Source organism: Pelmatolapia mariae, linkage group LG10_11 (genome assembly GCF_036321145.2).
Source record: "Pelmatolapia mariae isolate MD_Pm_ZW linkage group LG10_11, Pm_UMD_F_2, whole genome shotgun sequence".
NCBI lineage: Eukaryota > Metazoa > Chordata > Actinopteri > Cichliformes > Cichlidae > Pelmatolapia > Pelmatolapia mariae.
In genome coordinates, this window is record NC_086236.1 from 21,845,413 (window position 1) to 21,862,722 (window position 17,310).

Sequence of the window (17,310 nt, forward strand, 5' to 3'; positions counted from 1 at the left end):
GGTGAATATTAGTTGATTGTTTGGGAATGTATTTGATATTGCAGCTATCATGACACTATTATCATCATTATTCTTGTGGTTATATAGCTCCAACATACTGGTAAATAACGTTTCTAGTGAATCTAATAACTTTGATCTGGTAGAAAGTGCACAACTTCCCTTTAACATGTTACTTTCTTCAATGCCACTAAGCCTTTAGAAAGGCTGTGAATGCTGTTTCAGTGTAAGAAACCTTTTGGGTAGACCACAACCAGTGTGAAAGTTTTGATGTTTAATCAAAGAAACCTTTGTAAAAAAGTAAACAGATGTGAAAAAAAAAAAACCTCTCCATATTTAATACCTCATAAGCAAATACTGAACCAACAAATCTGGAACAAAGTTTAATCAGTTAAAATGTTAAACACAGAAACATTCAGATATAGCTTGTTGTTCAGAGGCATGAAATGTAAAACATTCCCTGACAGAGGGGGTTATACTGATCAGTTTTTCCAGAAAACTGATTCTATGAAGGTTAAGGTACATGTAAAACATCAACTGCAAAAAATGTACTAAACTACTTTCATTACCATGTTTCATATCAGTGCAAATTCAACATTTAGGTGAATTTTAGTGCCATAAAAAAAATTTCATACCCCTTGAGGTAATACAATGTTGCAGTCAAAAATTATGCTTTGGCTATATATCAACTTTTACCTAGAATCTAACCTAGTGTATTTCGTTTTTAATTACACACTGTAACTCCTAATAAATTAAAAGCAATAATTTACAGCTGGGTCAGAGATTTTTAAAATTTGTTGCTAATTTAAATTAATGAATTGCTCAAATCTTACAATGCTCAGATACATATGATGTAGACATTAATTAGCACCACAAATTTTACTGCAGTTACAGCAAAGACAGTGTAAGGATAGTGTTTGTTGCATCCACAAGTGGGTTTTGCAGAGGACGATTAATAGATCATCTGTAATAACGCATCTCACAAAACCAAGAACACATGTCAAGTCCACACATGTGTCACTCATTGGGTTAAATGTGCATTAAAAAAGACTCTGCTTTTTAAATTCACAGTTTCACTTGTTTTTACTTTTTAAAGATCCTATTACATTTAAAACTATTCTTGTTTTCTTTGCTTTAATACAGTGAAGATTTAATAAAGTATTCCAATTAAGAGGATGTTTTTTGCTCACTAGAACAAAGTAAAAGGCAGTCTTTGTTTACTACTATAACCTGAATAAGAGATCTGAGCACCATAAGTTTTAAGCTAGTAAAACTGAACTTCTCTTATTCCGGATTTTTGGTATGATTTAATGTCATTAACCAACCAGAAGAAGGAATTAATACAAATTGTGCAAAACCTCAAGGGGATTCTGAAATTTTATACAGCACTGTATATGACAACATGTAACTTCATACTTCCAGCAAAGACATGCTTTCACTTGGATACCTGGACGTACAAGTCAGGCATACTGGGTTAAAATCTGTAAGACACCACTGCTAAGACGGTAAGGTGCAATATTAAAACATAGGTGGCAAAGCACAACCTAGGCGTATAACAATTTGTTTTTCTACTAAAATGCTGATTGCCAGAAGGAAAACAGCTGTTGATAATGCATAAAGCAAAATGCCCTTGAAAGTACAGCAGTGGGCCTGAGAGTCCGATTGTCTTAGCACAGGAGAAAGGTGTGATCTGGTGTTCTGTCTGATACGCCAACTGAGCTTGAGGCTAAATTGTGCAGAAATTCGCAATGTATTCTGCTTGCTCAATTTATACTTTGACAACTTTTTCTGGAGAATTTGTTGGGAGAAAGAAAAATAGTAAACTTTCTATTATGAAGAACCTTAAACGTCTACAACATGGCAAATGAAGTGAAATGAGAGAGTGCACCGACACAAACGATCTTTTCAAACAATTTATAAAAAAGAAAAAAGAAATGAAAAAACAAACAAACAACTTGCCTAACAATAAATGTGCCTGCCAGGGCAGAACAATGCAAAATAAAAATTTGAACTTTGCAAAGTACATACTTTTTTGTAGATACAAAGCTACCGGTCTTTTTTTTCCCCAGACAAAAGACAAAAAAAAAGACAAAAAAAAAAAAGAAAAAAAAAAAAGAGAGAACTGTGACTCACTTGTAAATTGGCAGCAAACATTATAAAAGAAAACCATAAAACACTGTAAAATGACTCAGGCCATTATGAACAAAATCTGCAGACTTATTTACATTGATCACTTAAAACAGAAACATATCGTCCATCATCGCCTGCCCTATCGCACCCGTAACGGAACCAGCCACATGAAAGGAAGATTTTCTGTGCCAGCCTCTTCCAATGAAAGGTTGCAGATAGGTGGTGCTCAGTGGAAACCAATTAAAAATGCAAACACAAGGAATAACTGTACCTCCAGTGTTTCCCACACCTAGTCATTACTTGGGCAGGTCAATGAAGTATATTTGAGGACTCTTTTTAGCAATTATTATTTTTTTCCCCACTCAAGAGATCACCAGCTTTTAATAGTCTAAATTAATCGTCAACAGTCTAATTTTAAAAGCCAAGTTACAAGTAAACTAGCTAGCCGCTGCCTTCTTGTATTTCCCTTCCATCTGACTTGATAGCCAAGTCTCTGTTTTAATGTCCTTCCATATCATTCAGCTGCTTGAGCCTCTCAGGCTCCATCAACACTGTCTAGGTGGGGATGAGGAAAGTAGTCATTGTTCTCCAGATATCCACTGCAAGCTAGCAAGGACCAGTGGCGGTCAAAGGCTCATTTATAAGACAATGGATTCACTGGAGATGGTCTGCTATTTAATAGTCAGGAGATGCTTGGTCAGTTAAAATATTTACTGAGAAGCACATTGACAAAATGTGTGTAGCTTCTTTTGAACGCTGCCACCCGACACCCATCCCCAACACCATCACAAACAGAACCCAGATCTCTGGGAAACACTGAACAGGCCCTATTGGTCAAAGATTAAAAGCAGTGAGGGTATGATCTGTCCCAACAGAATGACAGGAAAAAAATAAAATAAAATAAATAAAATACAGAAAAAAATGGAAGTTCGTCAAAACAAAAAGCATAGTCATACTGAAATTTGGTTTAAAAAAACAAAACAAAACAAAACAAAAAAAACACAAAATAAAAACAATATTAAAGCAACAATTCATTTTCCAGTATTTTTTTGTTTATGCTTACATATATAGAATAACTAGAAATCAACACGGGGCTCAAGGGACTACTGGATGAGCATGAGAACAGACCCACAAAATAGAATGTCTCTGATTTATACAGGACTGATGACACCACAGGGCCTTAAATCGCCTTTGCCTCAATTTTACGCTCAGTTGTATCAGTCAGCACCTCATGAAGGACACTGGAGACAGCAGATAAGGTATGGCTATGGCTTAACTGTTTAAGAAAAAAAGATGGCTGCCTGCTACAGATCTACTTAAAATAGTCCTTGTGGGCTGAATAATAACATGGATGTCACACCATCTCAGTTCAAATTTAACTGGATGCTATTTTGGCTGTTTAGCAAACCTTTCCCCACTGTGCCTCATTATATTTCTACTTATTCAGACACCCCACTTTCCACTTGTTAAGGTCTTTGTGTGATGTAGGTGCTTTTTCTGACGTCGTATTCAAAATATGAAGAAATTTTGAGCACTATTTAACATGTACGAAAGCTAATTCAGCAAAATTCAGCTAATTAAAAAAAAAAGGCAAAGAACAAGGTGCGCATTAGGTTTGGAAGATGGGACAAACACATAGGCCATTAGTGTTAAACTGTCTCAGTGACTGACCGTGTGTAACTGTTTTAATCATCACAAACAAATGTGCGCTTATATGGTTGCCGCAAGAGCATTCAAGGGTTTAAACATATATTTAACAGGTAAGGCAGGATTTCTAAGTCTTCAGTAGTTACAGTGGGGGGGCTACATTCACAAGTATTGTGCGCAGTGTCTTGCACAGCATAAAACACTTTACTTTTCAAAAGATTTAATATCATCTCTTCAATGGCATTGTATGCATTATAGTGCAGCTTTGCTTACGCAACATACAGTTGATGAATATAACATCTATCACCTGTTAAAAATGGTGATTGTGACCAATTGGATAAGACTTCCCATCGTCCAATCCTAATATGTAAAAGATATAGAAATATGGTGGCACAGAATAACTTCCTGAAAGTAACGATATGGCCCAAGATATTCCAACCCAAGTTATGGCCATGGATCAAACTGGGGGCATCAATACCACTAGAAGTAGTCCATGGAAATCTGAGCAGATGAACACCTCTTCCACACTCAGGCCAAACTAGGAGTTTTGTTCCAGGTTACCCATGGAGTCCTATCCGAGTTTACTCCACACTTTTAATAATTTCTAGTCACAGAGGACTTTAACATCTTTCTCTTTGACAGTCTGCATCCTTAAAAAAATGTCATTCCACTTTTGGTCCCATTTTCCTTTCTTTTATTCATCTTCAGCATCAAACGCCGGAGTAACGGTTTCAAGGTTTCAGATTGTTCCTTGTAGTCCAGTGTAGATGGCTGGCTTGAATGTATGATGGTGGTTTAGGCTACTCACATTCAATGATGTTCAAGGCAGGCGCAGTCATTTGTGAAATACATAGATTGGCCTCTGAAAACCTGTCAGGATGATAAATAAATAAATAAAGATGAACATGGCAGCAAACTACAATGCTGGATACAATCTGGAGAATATATCTGCTGTGACAAATCATTGTGTAGTTACCTCTTACTGAACACTTGGGGGGCCCGATGTATTCAAAACTGGTGAAGCCCACTTCAGTTGTAAGATATGACGAAAACAGGTCAGGTTTGAGACAGATGCTGTGATAATTCCTGCTAATATTATCCTGTCAGGCAAGGGGAAAAAAGGGAACATTTGTTATATTTCAGCCAATCAACCAGGTTTTTAAAATGACCGATTTATATTCAGACAGTCTTCCAGCAATACAAACGTCAACCATGTCATCTCAGGTTCTTACAGTTAGCTTCTTTCTCCTCACGTAGGACTCCCAGGGCTGTGGCTCCAGGATGAAAAGGCCCCCATGACGGAGATGTCTATAGACCCTCTTAAAGAGCCGCTTGAGGCCACTGTCTCCCCAGTTCAGGTGGACCCATTTAGTGACGCTCAAACACAGAATCACATCATATTCTGGCCGCTGTGTCAAAAGAAGATTATCGTTCTCCAGTACATAATTAGCCTAAAGGAGAGAAGAGATGAGGTGAGAAAAATAGGCCCTTCTTGTGCAATTCAATTTCATGGATGCAATACAGACTTCTTTTGAAGCTGGTCACTGCTGAGAAATTGGAAACTGATTAGCCTCCCAAACTAGAATCTCAATCTCACATTTCTACCTGTTGAGTTTTGGTCAAAAATCAAAAACTGTATATAAAAGATGGAAACAGCCCTCATGACATCATTCATTTATAAAGTCCTGATCTGGGGGCTCGAACATGGCTATTTGGTCAGTGCTATCTTTCATATTTTACTTATTTATTGTGTGGATGCTGATTAAGCATCCAGACTATTGAGTTCCTGTATTTATTTTAGATCAGTAGCCCTGAGAAGGCAGTAGATCTGACTGAGGAAATGGGGAACAGCATTATGGGAATAGTCACTATTTTGAACACTGATAATATATATATATATATATATATATATATATATATATATATATATATATATATATATATATATATATATATTCCTGTGACCCTTTGTTCCATTATGGGGACATTATTGAACAGAAAAGCCAAAATCTAAAGTGTTTAGTACACTGTTAATGCCATAAAATAAACCTACTGCCCACATTTGAGAACATTCTTAAAAAAATAAATTCTCTCAAAGATGAAGCTTAGTTTTTAATATTTAAATGTTCTGATTAGTAACTAAGAAAAATTCATCAAAATCTCAGAAGGGTACTGCCCTAAAATATATTTCCATTCATTTTACCAGTTTCTGGTATAAAGTAATGGACCTCCACTGGCAGAAAGTAGTAGTAGTGCTAATCTTCAACCAGCATTAAAAGGTAAAAGTAGAAGAACACATTAATAACCTGACATCCTGATAAAACTGATAAAATCTTTTTACATTGTCAGCCACATGCACCCCACTTTGATCTTAAGTGGGCTGGACTAGTAACACTCCCTCCTACTGGTAATGTAAAGACATTTAAAATCCCAGCGATATCTTAATATAAGAAAAAGAAACACACTTTTAACAACACATCTCAGTTTTTCTACACAATAAGAAGAAACATTGCTGTAGTAAATTAAAGAAATCTGTTAGCATGAATAAATAAATGTAAAATTACAGAAAAAAAAGTTCTGATAGCTCACTGCTCAGACTGTCCTGCAATTACAACACCTTTTCTGTCTTTTTTATTTTTTTAATTGTTAATCTACAACTTCATTATTTTGGTGTGCTATCAATATCTAATTCCATTATCACAGAAGAGGCAGTTATCAATTTCATTAGGAAACTATGTATTTTTTCCCCTTTTCCATTCAACAAATACATATAAAAGGACTGCAGAGTGCAAAAGCAAGTATGGCTTAAACACAGTTGATTTCAGACACTTTAATGGAACCTATAATATTTATTATATCACAATATTATATTGCTCTTAGCAGTTTTTACCTATTAGTTCAAAATCACCAGTTACCTAAAACTTAGGGAGCCTATAGTTTGACTGACACACACACACACACAAAACATAAAGTAATAATGCAAGATTAACATATAACAAAAAATATATATAATGGTTTTTCTTGATTTTTACTACTTTCAACACTGTAGAGACATACTGAAGCAAAATATATGGAATTATGTAGCAAAGAAAAAAAAAGATAAATTCCTCAAATTCCTCAAAGTAGCCTCCCTTTGCTTTGTTGACAGCACTGCAAACCCTTTGCCTTCTCTCAGTGAGCTTCATGATGTAGTAACGTGAAATGATTTTCACTCCACAGGTGTGCCTTGTCAGGATTACTTGTGGAATGTCGTTCCTTCTTAATGGGGTTGGGACCATCATTGGGGTTGTGCATTAGTCGGGTAGGTACACAGCCGACAGCCCTATTTGACAACTGCCAGAATTCATATTATCAGCATCCCTGGGAACTGAGTCTTTCCAAGACTGTTGGAAAACCATTTCAGGTGACTACTTCATGAAGCTCATCGAGGGAATGCCAAGAGTGTGCAAAGCAGTGATCAAAGCAAAGGGTGGCTATTTTGAAGAATCTAAAACATAAAACATGTTTTGAGTTATTTCACATTATTTGTTTACTACATAATTCCATATGAGTTCATTCATAGTTTTGATGGCTTCAGTGAGAATCCACAAAGTAAAGAGTCATGAAAATAAAGCAAACCCATTAAATGAGAAGGTGTGTCCAAACTTTTAACTCGTAGTGTACATTGTTTTTTTTGTTTTTTTAAAATTTCCTCCTAGTTAGTTCATTTACTCTGTTTTTTGGGAAGCATTTTGCAACGCTGGTTTTGATAAGTGCTATGCAAATAAATTTTACAACCAATTGCTGTATGGATTCATCATAATACCTTTTAATATTTAGCCACAGCTCAACTAATGAGACAAAAAAAAAGAAAAGCAGCCACTGACATGGCTAAAGGTCAGTTTTTTTGAGATATAATACTATATAACTGTTTTATAGTGGGGAAGAAAAAAAACAAAAAGGTCACAGTGAGAGGAAGTGTGTGCACAACTTGCATCAAGTTCTCTTGAGAGGCTGGTCAGTCCTCATAATGCACGCGCCTTTTTGTGCATTTTTACACATTTTATTCAGTTACCCTAACATTACGTTATAAAGCAGGACACACACAGTGTCTATTTTTTTTGAATTTGCCATCTAGGTTCAAAATATGCAGCAACACAGAAATCTGAGCCATATTCCCAAAAGGAAAAAAATAAATAAAAAAATCCTCTCTTACCTTGATGAAGGACACATTTGAAGGGAACTCCCCAGGCTGCACCGTGGATGTTTGTGTTAGCGGGGGTGCAGCAATGGGACCCCTGGAGATCCGTAGGGATACAGGAAAAGAGCAGCTCTCAGAGTGATCAGCGGGGGGTGAATCACAGTCTTCTTGCTCCATTTCCCCTGTTTTGCTGCCCTGCCTCTGGGTCTCCATCTCATCCGTGTGACACGACTCATTGTCATTTCCATCATCTGCAGGGCCACTTTCTGCTTTCACTGGTTTCCCATTTTCGTCCCTGCTCTCGGCTTCGTTGTGCTCTTTTTCTGTGCCCGTGTGACTCGCGTTTCCATTTGTCTCCTCTTGTTTACTAGTCTTTTTGCCCTGCATTGCTCGCCTGGCCTCTTGGGTCTGCAGCTCAGACAGATAATGTCTTATGTTTTTACGAGCTGCATGTATCAGACCACTGTCAATGTCAAGGCCCAATATGCGGGCGGGTCTTAGCATTTTGGCGATATAGAGCGTTACATGGCCTGAGTTGCACCCCAAATCCAGTACTTCTTTACCTCTAAACCACTCGGGACGAAGCAGACGTAAACGAGGGTCTTCACTGCAGCCCGGGTTGCGGTATCCATAATACTTGTTGTAATTCCCATACTGGAACTTCTTCTGCTGTTCCTTTGTATGAGAGTGGGGCTGCTGGTGCTGACGTATTCCAGGGCCTATTTTGGAACCAGATTTTGGTGTGTGAAAGGAATTTTTTGCTCCCCCTGCACCAAAATGCCTGTCTCCAGGTCCCGACTTGCCAATCGGAGTAGAATGGGTGACAGGGGGCTCCATTTTGCCCGAGTTGCGCCTTCGCTTGCGTCTACTTGTGTGCTGGTACGGTGCCCCTGAAGTGGAATCCTCCACGGATGCAGGTGGCATCTCCTCTTTGCAGCTTGCTGAGCTGCAATCTGTGTGCTCGTGGGACTCTGCCATGACACTAGAAACACTACCGGATTCGTTGTTGGATTCTAGTGCAGAACATGAGGCTAAGGTACCTTGAAGAGGTACAGAAGGACCTGTTTTAACTTCACTTTTTCCTGATTCTGAGAGGTTCATTTGTGTGGCTGAAATCCCAATACCGCCACCACTCCCACCTCCACCACTCCCACCTCCACCACCTCCTCCTCCTCCCCCATGGTGCCTGTTGCGGTGTCTCTTCCTTCCTCCACTCTTGAAGGGAGAAGCCAAAAAGCTGCTGTCAGCTATCCCACTGTTCAGGTTCAGTGGATCTGTGATGTCCCTGGGGATGAGTATCTCCACAGGGTCTCGACTTTTTGCTGGCAGCGGAGAGGATTTGGGAGTCTCTGCATTCAGCGCCTTGTTGACCTCCTCATCCAGCAGGCTGTTGAGATTCAGTGGGTCAAAAATGTTCCCACCCAAGAGGAAGTTGGTGGGCAGGACAGAATCGCTCTCAGAGTTGGCCCTTCGTCTCCGTTTGCCAGATGAAGGATGCTTGAAACTAGAATTTGCAGTATAGCGCCGCTTTGTTAGCTTCGTTTGTTGTTGCTGCTGCTGTTGTTGTTGTTTGGAATGATGAAAGCTATTTCTGCGATTGATGCTATTCTCGTTCCCTCTGGCTCTCTGTCCAGCATTGTCTGCGAGGGTGAGCGCATCAGTTGTGCTGGTGTGTTTTGGCGAGGCAGCAGTGCCCAGAAGAGGGCAAGCAGCTGCAAAGTCAGGGGTAGCTGCAGTTCCCTCCATCATCACAGACACACCACCGTAACCTCCAGGACAATCCGTGAGCTGCAGAGATGACGTCGAGCTAGGCTGTGGACTGCCCATTTTTGCAGTATCCTCATCAACAGACATCTCTTTTGATTTTCAGAGCTGATAAAGACATAGAAAGTTTTTTGTTGTTGTTGTTGTTTTTTTGTTTTGTTTTTTTTGGGGGGGGAGGGGGGAGTAATTTTCTGAGCCTGAAAAACGAAAGAAACAAAGAAGTTACAGGAAGGAAAACTCATGTCATAAACTTAACATTCTTTTAGATATGGTGAACAAAATTGCTTTAAACCTGGTGCCTCCTCATTGTTGTGATTACACACACACACACACACACACACACCTGTTAAGTAAAGTAACATAAGTTGGCTAATATTACATCAAAAATATGCTCAAGGCATCCTGGGATGTCCAGGCACTTGCACATCCAAGGGCCCCTGTATCTGTATTTATACCTATGAGGTGGGAGTTAAAAAATAACCCTTTACATTCCACTGTGATTTCCTAATAACGATACACAAAATTCATCTTTTTAGATACAGAGAATCTCTTGGCTCACACCCTTATCACATCTGTATTGTGGTATCTGAAGCGTGTCTACACAGGGGTTGCTGACCTGAAAAGTTTAGGAGTCCCCGTCTGGCACTGTTACCCAGTTAGCAAGCTAGCTCTTAGCTTCTCTATCGCGGGCCAAGAAGATTGAAACGTCGAGTAAACGTTGCGCTCTACTCCGGCCAGAAAGCGCTACCAGACAAGCACCAAAGTACCCACCTCGATATGCTGCTGCCCGAACCCCACTAAAATCGTGAGTCACACTCACGAAAGTGATACCATTTAACAGATGGCCACGCGTAGTCAACAGGGTAGCAACCACCATCAAAATATAACAGTCTCACCTCGCAGCTCGCGACTCTCCCCGCCTCCGGCCGGACTGTCACTACCCCGCACTCTCTCCGCTTGAGCTAACGTTAGCGCAGCTAGCACACAAGTGTCCCTACAGCGACACAACAGTGCTAAGCTACGCAAACAAGCGAGCAGGCACGGCACGGGTATCCTGCACTGGCCTGTAGGCAGCAAAGGCTCCGGTGGCCACGAAACTGTCTTATCGACTTCTTCAGTCAACTCCTAGTGGGCCAGTGTGAGGCAGGTTGGTGAATAAATTATTCCATTCGCTGACAGAGGCGGCATGGCGGCGCATCCGGGCTCCGAGCTGTAGCCCAAGATGACTGGGGCGGAGATCTCTGACTGGTGGCTGCGAGGCGGTGAGGAGAACTCCCCGCTACGATATTATAATGAGCCTCCTACTGCAGGTAACATTAGAGCCGATGACAGTTTTGTTATTGATTGATTAGCAGCTTAAATTTAATTCATTTATTAGACAATATATAAAAGGGAACAACTTAACAAAACAGGAGGGCTGAGGGACACTCAAAAGTGAACATAGAGCTTTCCCGCCTTGGTTAACTACCCTGACTATCAATTCAGCTAGTTGAGATTAGTTTCTTTGTTGCTACTCGATTATTCGACTAATTTGTATAGTCCTAAAGTCAGACTTTAATCCATACACCCTTACAGCCCTAGTAGACTAATATTAAAGTAGGCCTTAATGGTAGCCTGAGTACTGCATAGCCTGCACATTAGGTTTTTATAAAGTTTACTGATAAGCAGCAACCTCACAGTTTCCTTTTGTATGTTCTTTCCTAACTGATGTGCTCAATGCACTTTTGCAAATGCACGTTTCTAATTATGCATGTCAGGGGTATCAAACATGAGGACTGTGGGCCAGAATCAATCGGCAAAAGCAGCCCACTGGATGGAAAATGTGAAGGAGGACGTAAACTATTTATATTTAACTGAATTTTAACAACTTCTACAGCGTCTCCCTCCCCCATGGCCATTTATACTACAACAAAGTAAATAATACACAAACAATTAAAAAACATAAGGTTCCAGTTTTTCACTATCTACTGTAGAAATGTATGATTTTTACAGTGGGTTAATAGTATAAATAAAAGACATTCAAGACATTGACAAAAATGTTTTTGTTTCAACATTTTAGAACAGTCTGTGCAATTTTCCTCTCATTTTACGTATTTCTTACAATTTAAGCCTTAATCAGAAAAACTGCAATGTATTGTTGAAATTGCCCTTTTTTTCCACTAGTATTAAAATATTTCAAACATTAAGTATGTAGTGGAACTTTTTATACAGTGACAGAAAGGGGAGTTTCACTGGTTCAGCTCATTTAAGATCAAAGTGTGCTCTACTTGGCACTAATATTCACTAATATTCAAGAAGCAGTAGCCAAACAATCCCTGTAGTTATAATCCCTAAACATCACACACACACATTTGTACCCTTTTTAGTACAGAGTAACCTATGTAACATGAAGGTATATAGTGTGATGAGAGCTCACACTATATACGCAGGCATAATCACACCTTTTGTAGGTACATGCATACCTTCATAGGGTGTGAACTTATTTTTGCTTTTAGTTTTTAAAACTGGATGTCTCTGTCCCACTGCAGCCTTTGCTTAACTGTCTGCATGATGTTAAAGACTGGTTAGCACAGAATTTTCTCACACTAAATGAAAATACGACTGAAGTTATGGTATTTGGAACTCATGCCCCTTTGAACAAGTTAACTGATACCCTCGGTCCTCTTGCTTCTCATCTTTCTCACACTGTAAGGAATCTCGGAGTGTTTTTAGATAGCTCTTTTAAATTAGAGAAGCAACTGTCCACAGTTGTGAAAACAAGTTTTTATCAGTTACGTGAAATTGCCAAAGCTAAGCCTTATCTTCCTCCAAGAGACCTAGAAACGCTTATTCATGCCTTCATCACCTCTAGACTGGACTACTGCAATTCTCTCTATTTGGGTCTTCAACACTCATCTCTCCATCTCTTGCAGTTAGTCCAAAATGCTGCTGTGAGTCTTTTAACAGGTGTTAGAATGTATGAACACATCACTCCAGTTTTAGCAAATTTACAAGTATCATATTGATTCTGAGATTCGTTTACTTACTTTTAAAGTTTTAAATAATATGGCGCCCAGTTATTTAAACAAACCCCTCAACATGTATGACCCCAAAAGAGTGCTGAGATCATCTAACTAGATGCTCTTAGCACAACCGAGGTCTCGATTGAAGTATAGAGGAGATCGGGCCTTCGCAGTAGCAGCACCCAGACTCTGGAATAATCTGCCTGAGGATATTCGTACTTCAGAGTCTATTCAGTCTTTTAAATCACGTCTTAAAACTTTTTTACTTTGGCTTTTAATTTGAGTTCAGTTTGAGTACCATCAGGCCTGTTTTATGTTTTTAATGTTAATTCGTTGTCTTCTCATTTATTTGTATTTGTTTCTAATTTATCTATATTTGTTTCCCTATTGCTTTCTCTTGTTCTTAACTGATTGTGAAGGACTTTGGTTAACTCTGTTGTTTTTAAATGTGCTATACAAATAAATTTTGAATTGAATTGAATTTTGGTACTATAGCTTTGATTCTAACTTCAAAGTTAATTTAAGTGACAGACTTTACAAGAAAGCCCCGTAAAGTGTGTCATAATTGCTATCTTGACCAGTGTTTAGAGCAGGGTTTTCGAACTCATTTTACATGTGAGGTCAAATACAGTGCATGTCAGTAAAAATGCCCTTTCTGTCAGTGGAAATAAGTTTAGATGCACATTTCATTCCTGCCATATTTCAGTATATGAAAAAAATGAAGTGCAATTTCAACAGCACATCTCAGTTGCATTGCATGGTAGAGAAATGCCACTCTATTTAATTAAATAAATTTGTCAACATGAACCTTTGGGGCTTAAACTGTAAAACATAAATGTGTAAAATTACAGAGGAAACATTAACTGAAAATGATAGATTTTCAGGAAAAGTATAGCTTTGTCCGTCATTGAAACAGAAACATTAGAACTTAAACTTTAAATATAAATACATAAAAAAATAAGTGTGAACTGAACTAAACCTCATTGTGTTATGGCCGCGATGTTGAGCTGATTTTACATCATGTCCACGGTGAAGTTACATGAAGTGAGCTCGACCTAAATCATAAATGTTTGAAGTTACGGAAAAGGTTCTGGTAGTTCATTACTCAGACTGTCCTGTTAGTATAAATTAAAATATGAAGTTTATGCTAACTCATAGAAAACGTCAGTGTACTTTGATATTGTATGGATGGATCAAGTAAAAGGTATGAAAATACAATTAAAAGTTCAAAAAGCACTCCTTCACTTTTTATAAACTGAGTGGGCTGGATTGGAGTCTCCTTTGTTATCATTTTTAAGCAGGGGCAAGAGATACTGGAATTTCCTGTATTTTGTTTTTAAAACCTTTTGGAAGATAACATACTCACTTAAAATAACAGTCAACGGTCCAACCCTAAAGTGAATCTCTCGACATGTCATGCTTTATACCTTGTATTTTTTTAGCTCGTTTTTTTTTTTTTTTTTTTCAGTTTGGTTTTCTATGATACAAATTAAATGTAAAGTAAGCTATGGTACAATGAAGCCAAGGCAAGTTGTGAAACATGTTTAATTTGACCTGGCCTGCTCAGTAAACTCCTTTTCCTTCCCCTGGCGATACAGACTGATATATAATATTAATGGCAATATTATTGTGCTTATTAATGTGCAATATATATTTGTGTAAGCTCATTATTTAGAGCAGTTTATTTACAAAATCAGTTATAAAGTTTCTCTAGGTGCAAAAATAGAACCCACCCTGTCCATCTTCATAATTTTTTTTAACAGCACTTACTTCTGTCTCCTTGGCAGCTTGTTTCTACCACTGAAAAAACGTATTTAATGACAGCAAATTTCACGTTCTATTCCTTATTTTCTATATTTCCCCAGATGTTTTAGTTAATATGTTGAAATTTTGAGATAATACATTTTACTTATGGATTGCAGCTTATTTGTTTTATTTTTATTTTTTTCAGAGGTGGAAACCAGGATCCATAGTCTCCCAATCTTTTGTATTTTGTACCTTAGAATAAAAGATAAAGAGATGCTGTGCTGAGGGTGGTGCTATAGCATTAGGGATTTACTAAAGATGCTGTTCTCTAATTATCCAGAAGGGGGAGACAAAACATGATTTTGATACTATGCTGAGAGTACACCATGGACTGCAGATATTCACCTTGGTAGGATTTCTTTTATATAAGTTCTTCTTCTGGCTTAACTTGTTGCAGTTACTGTTCTTGCTCTGCAGCAACTTTGAACCTGAAATGTTACCTTTTAGCTTTTATCAGATAAAGGAAGGCACTGCTTTTGAGAAGGTAGTTTTGTAGTCATGAGAAATTCTCAGATTGCGGTTGGTATGACTAATGAGTCTAAACAACAGAACGGCCTCATTCCAGCCAGAGAGAGGCTCTGACACTGCTGCTGTGGCAACTTTAGTCTTCAGGTAAACGATGCCTCTAGTGAAATGTTAGAAGACGCTATTGTCGCTCCAAAAAATCTGGGAAAGTTTGAATTTGTGAGATACATTATATTAAAACATTTTATTGACATTTAAACTTAGAATCGCAATATATTTGAATATAATTGTGTTTTGATTATCTCACTGAAAATGTACAGTAATCTTTTTAATATCACAAATCTCTTTATTTAGGTGTTCTGGGAGGCTAATATAATAATAAACTAGAATGCTTCAATATCGTTAAGAAAACTTTTTTGTTTTAAGCCGCACTAAATAGAAACAGGAGCCTAACGCTTGATGTTCTTTCCCTTAGAGTTGACAGTATGCTCTTATAATTGGGTTCCAAAGCAGTGCCTTAGAGTCTGCTGGGTAAATGAGTCACCCCCAGCCTCTAATCTTTATAGAAGTGGAAAACAGAAGAGAGGGTACCTGTTCCCCCGCCTCTGTCTTTCTCTTTTCTCATGCTAATGAGGGTGCGGTCCTCAATCCCGGGCACCATCTGTCCTTCCTCAGGGTCTGGGCCCCAGCACTCCAGACGTGTCCAATTGTTAGTGTGTGTCCAAGCAGAAAGTGGTGACTACACATGGTTCTTGTGGCCCAATAGGCTGTACATCAAGAGCACGAGTCTTGATGCTTTGTGTTCAGGAACATCCACTGTTTGCTCTGCGTGTTCAGATTTTGTGTGTGATGTCATTGTAAGTAACCGTTGACCAAGGGATCACTGACAGGTCAGCATGCTATTGTAAGTGTCGCTGTCATAAGATATATTGGAGGTATTATGACTCATGTCTTGACTTGGCTAACAACTATAAATTTGATGCACAATTCATTCAATGTGTGGCAGAGTGATGAGCACAGTTTTAATGATTCAAATTGAAATATGATTTTTTGCTACATTTAAATTGTGCATTGCAAAAAAAAAAAAAAAAATAGGACCACATGAACAATAAATAAAAACAAGGTACGGTATTGTGTCAAAGTACTGAGCCATCTCTCTATATTTTGCAAGGAAAATGCGGAACACATGCAAACATGGAAATACAGCATATAAGGCAAAAACAGAGTTTGCACTGTTCTAACAAGCTTTAAAGTAAATGTTTGTTATGAAAGTCTTTATTCGGAACTCTCTTAGGCAAGCTTTCTTGTAATTTCTTTATCCATGTATGCTTTTTACTGTATTGGCAGTGTGTTTGGGATCAATGTCATGCTGAAAAATGAAGCTATTGGCAATCAAGCTGCACACCATGCCCATATATTGCAATAATAGCTCTTTGGTAGTTGTCTTGTTGGTGCAAAATGCTATTTTATGCCTGTCAAACTGCTCAACCTTTGACATCGTAAATTCAGTGTGTATTATTTGTCTTTGCAACAGGCTGCTGGTAACAAAGTACCTAAAGATGCCATTTAAAATTAGTTCTTTGCTACAATGCCTTGATTTAGGTGCATTTTTGGCTGTTTGTAAAGAAAGGTCAGGTAAGTGTGAACGACTTCAATATTGTTTTACCTGTCCAAAGAAAAACTACAGAAAGCTTAGCTAAAAATATAAAGAATGAGGAATTGCTCAAGATTTTTGCACATAGCAGAGTAATGACACAGAAAAATGGATTTTCTTTCAATCCGCTGTCCACCAAAATAGGATAACATATTCTGCAGTATATTCTTCATGCATTCAACCAAAGGAGGTGGATGCTGTGACCTCCTTGAGCTAATTAGTAAAGCTTTGGTGACATGCATCATCCCCACTGAGCTTAGATGAAATTGGGTGTCTGAGATGTGACAGACGGGTGAATGAACTCAAGGACCAAACTGCCCTTTCTTAAGTCCATTATTGTAGTGGGAATAATAGAGTGACATATCAAAATGTCATTTGAAATTTCAGGAACAATAACCGGACCTGATAACCTTTTGATATAAATAAAACTAATTATTTTCTAGAGTCTGAAAGATTAAAGGATGGGTAAGTTGCAAAATATTCAAAAGTCAAATTAGGTAAATATTTTCAAAATTTGCTCCCTAAAACAGCACACTGTTGAACTTTAAAGTAAAAAGAAAAGTCTTTTGGGGTAGCCTTCACATTCTCACGCAAGGAAAATTTGGTGGAATATGCCCTTTCGTCATAAATTCAGTAAAAAAAAAAAATTCTCGTCTTGTCTTTCT

General features: G+C 38.2%; 1 protein-coding gene across 2 annotated transcripts; it reads right to left on the reverse strand.

Annotated features, from left to right (window-relative positions):
* Positions 1 to 1,356: 1,356 nt before the first annotated feature.
* mepcea (methylphosphate capping enzyme a) lies at positions 1,357 to 11,022 on the reverse strand. Of its 2 annotated transcripts, none has more exons than XM_063487451.1 (5): positions 10,615 to 11,022; positions 7,970 to 9,915; positions 5,007 to 5,225; positions 4,751 to 4,874; positions 1,357 to 4,644 (listed from the first exon to the last, which is right to left on the reverse strand). In XM_063487451.1, exons 2-5 carry the CDS (start codon positions 9,806 to 9,808, stop codon positions 4,610 to 4,612), a joined length of 2,217 nt encoding a protein of 738 aa, XP_063343521.1. In that variant the 5' UTR covers positions 9,809 to 9,915; positions 10,615 to 11,022; the 3' UTR covers positions 1,357 to 4,609. The 2 variants fall into 2 exon arrangements, with proteins under 2 accessions (XP_063343521.1, XP_063343522.1); XM_063487452.1 differs by lacking the exon at positions 10,615 to 11,022 and adding an exon at positions 10,490 to 10,532.
* Between the last annotated feature and the right edge of the window lie 6,288 nt (positions 11,023 to 17,310).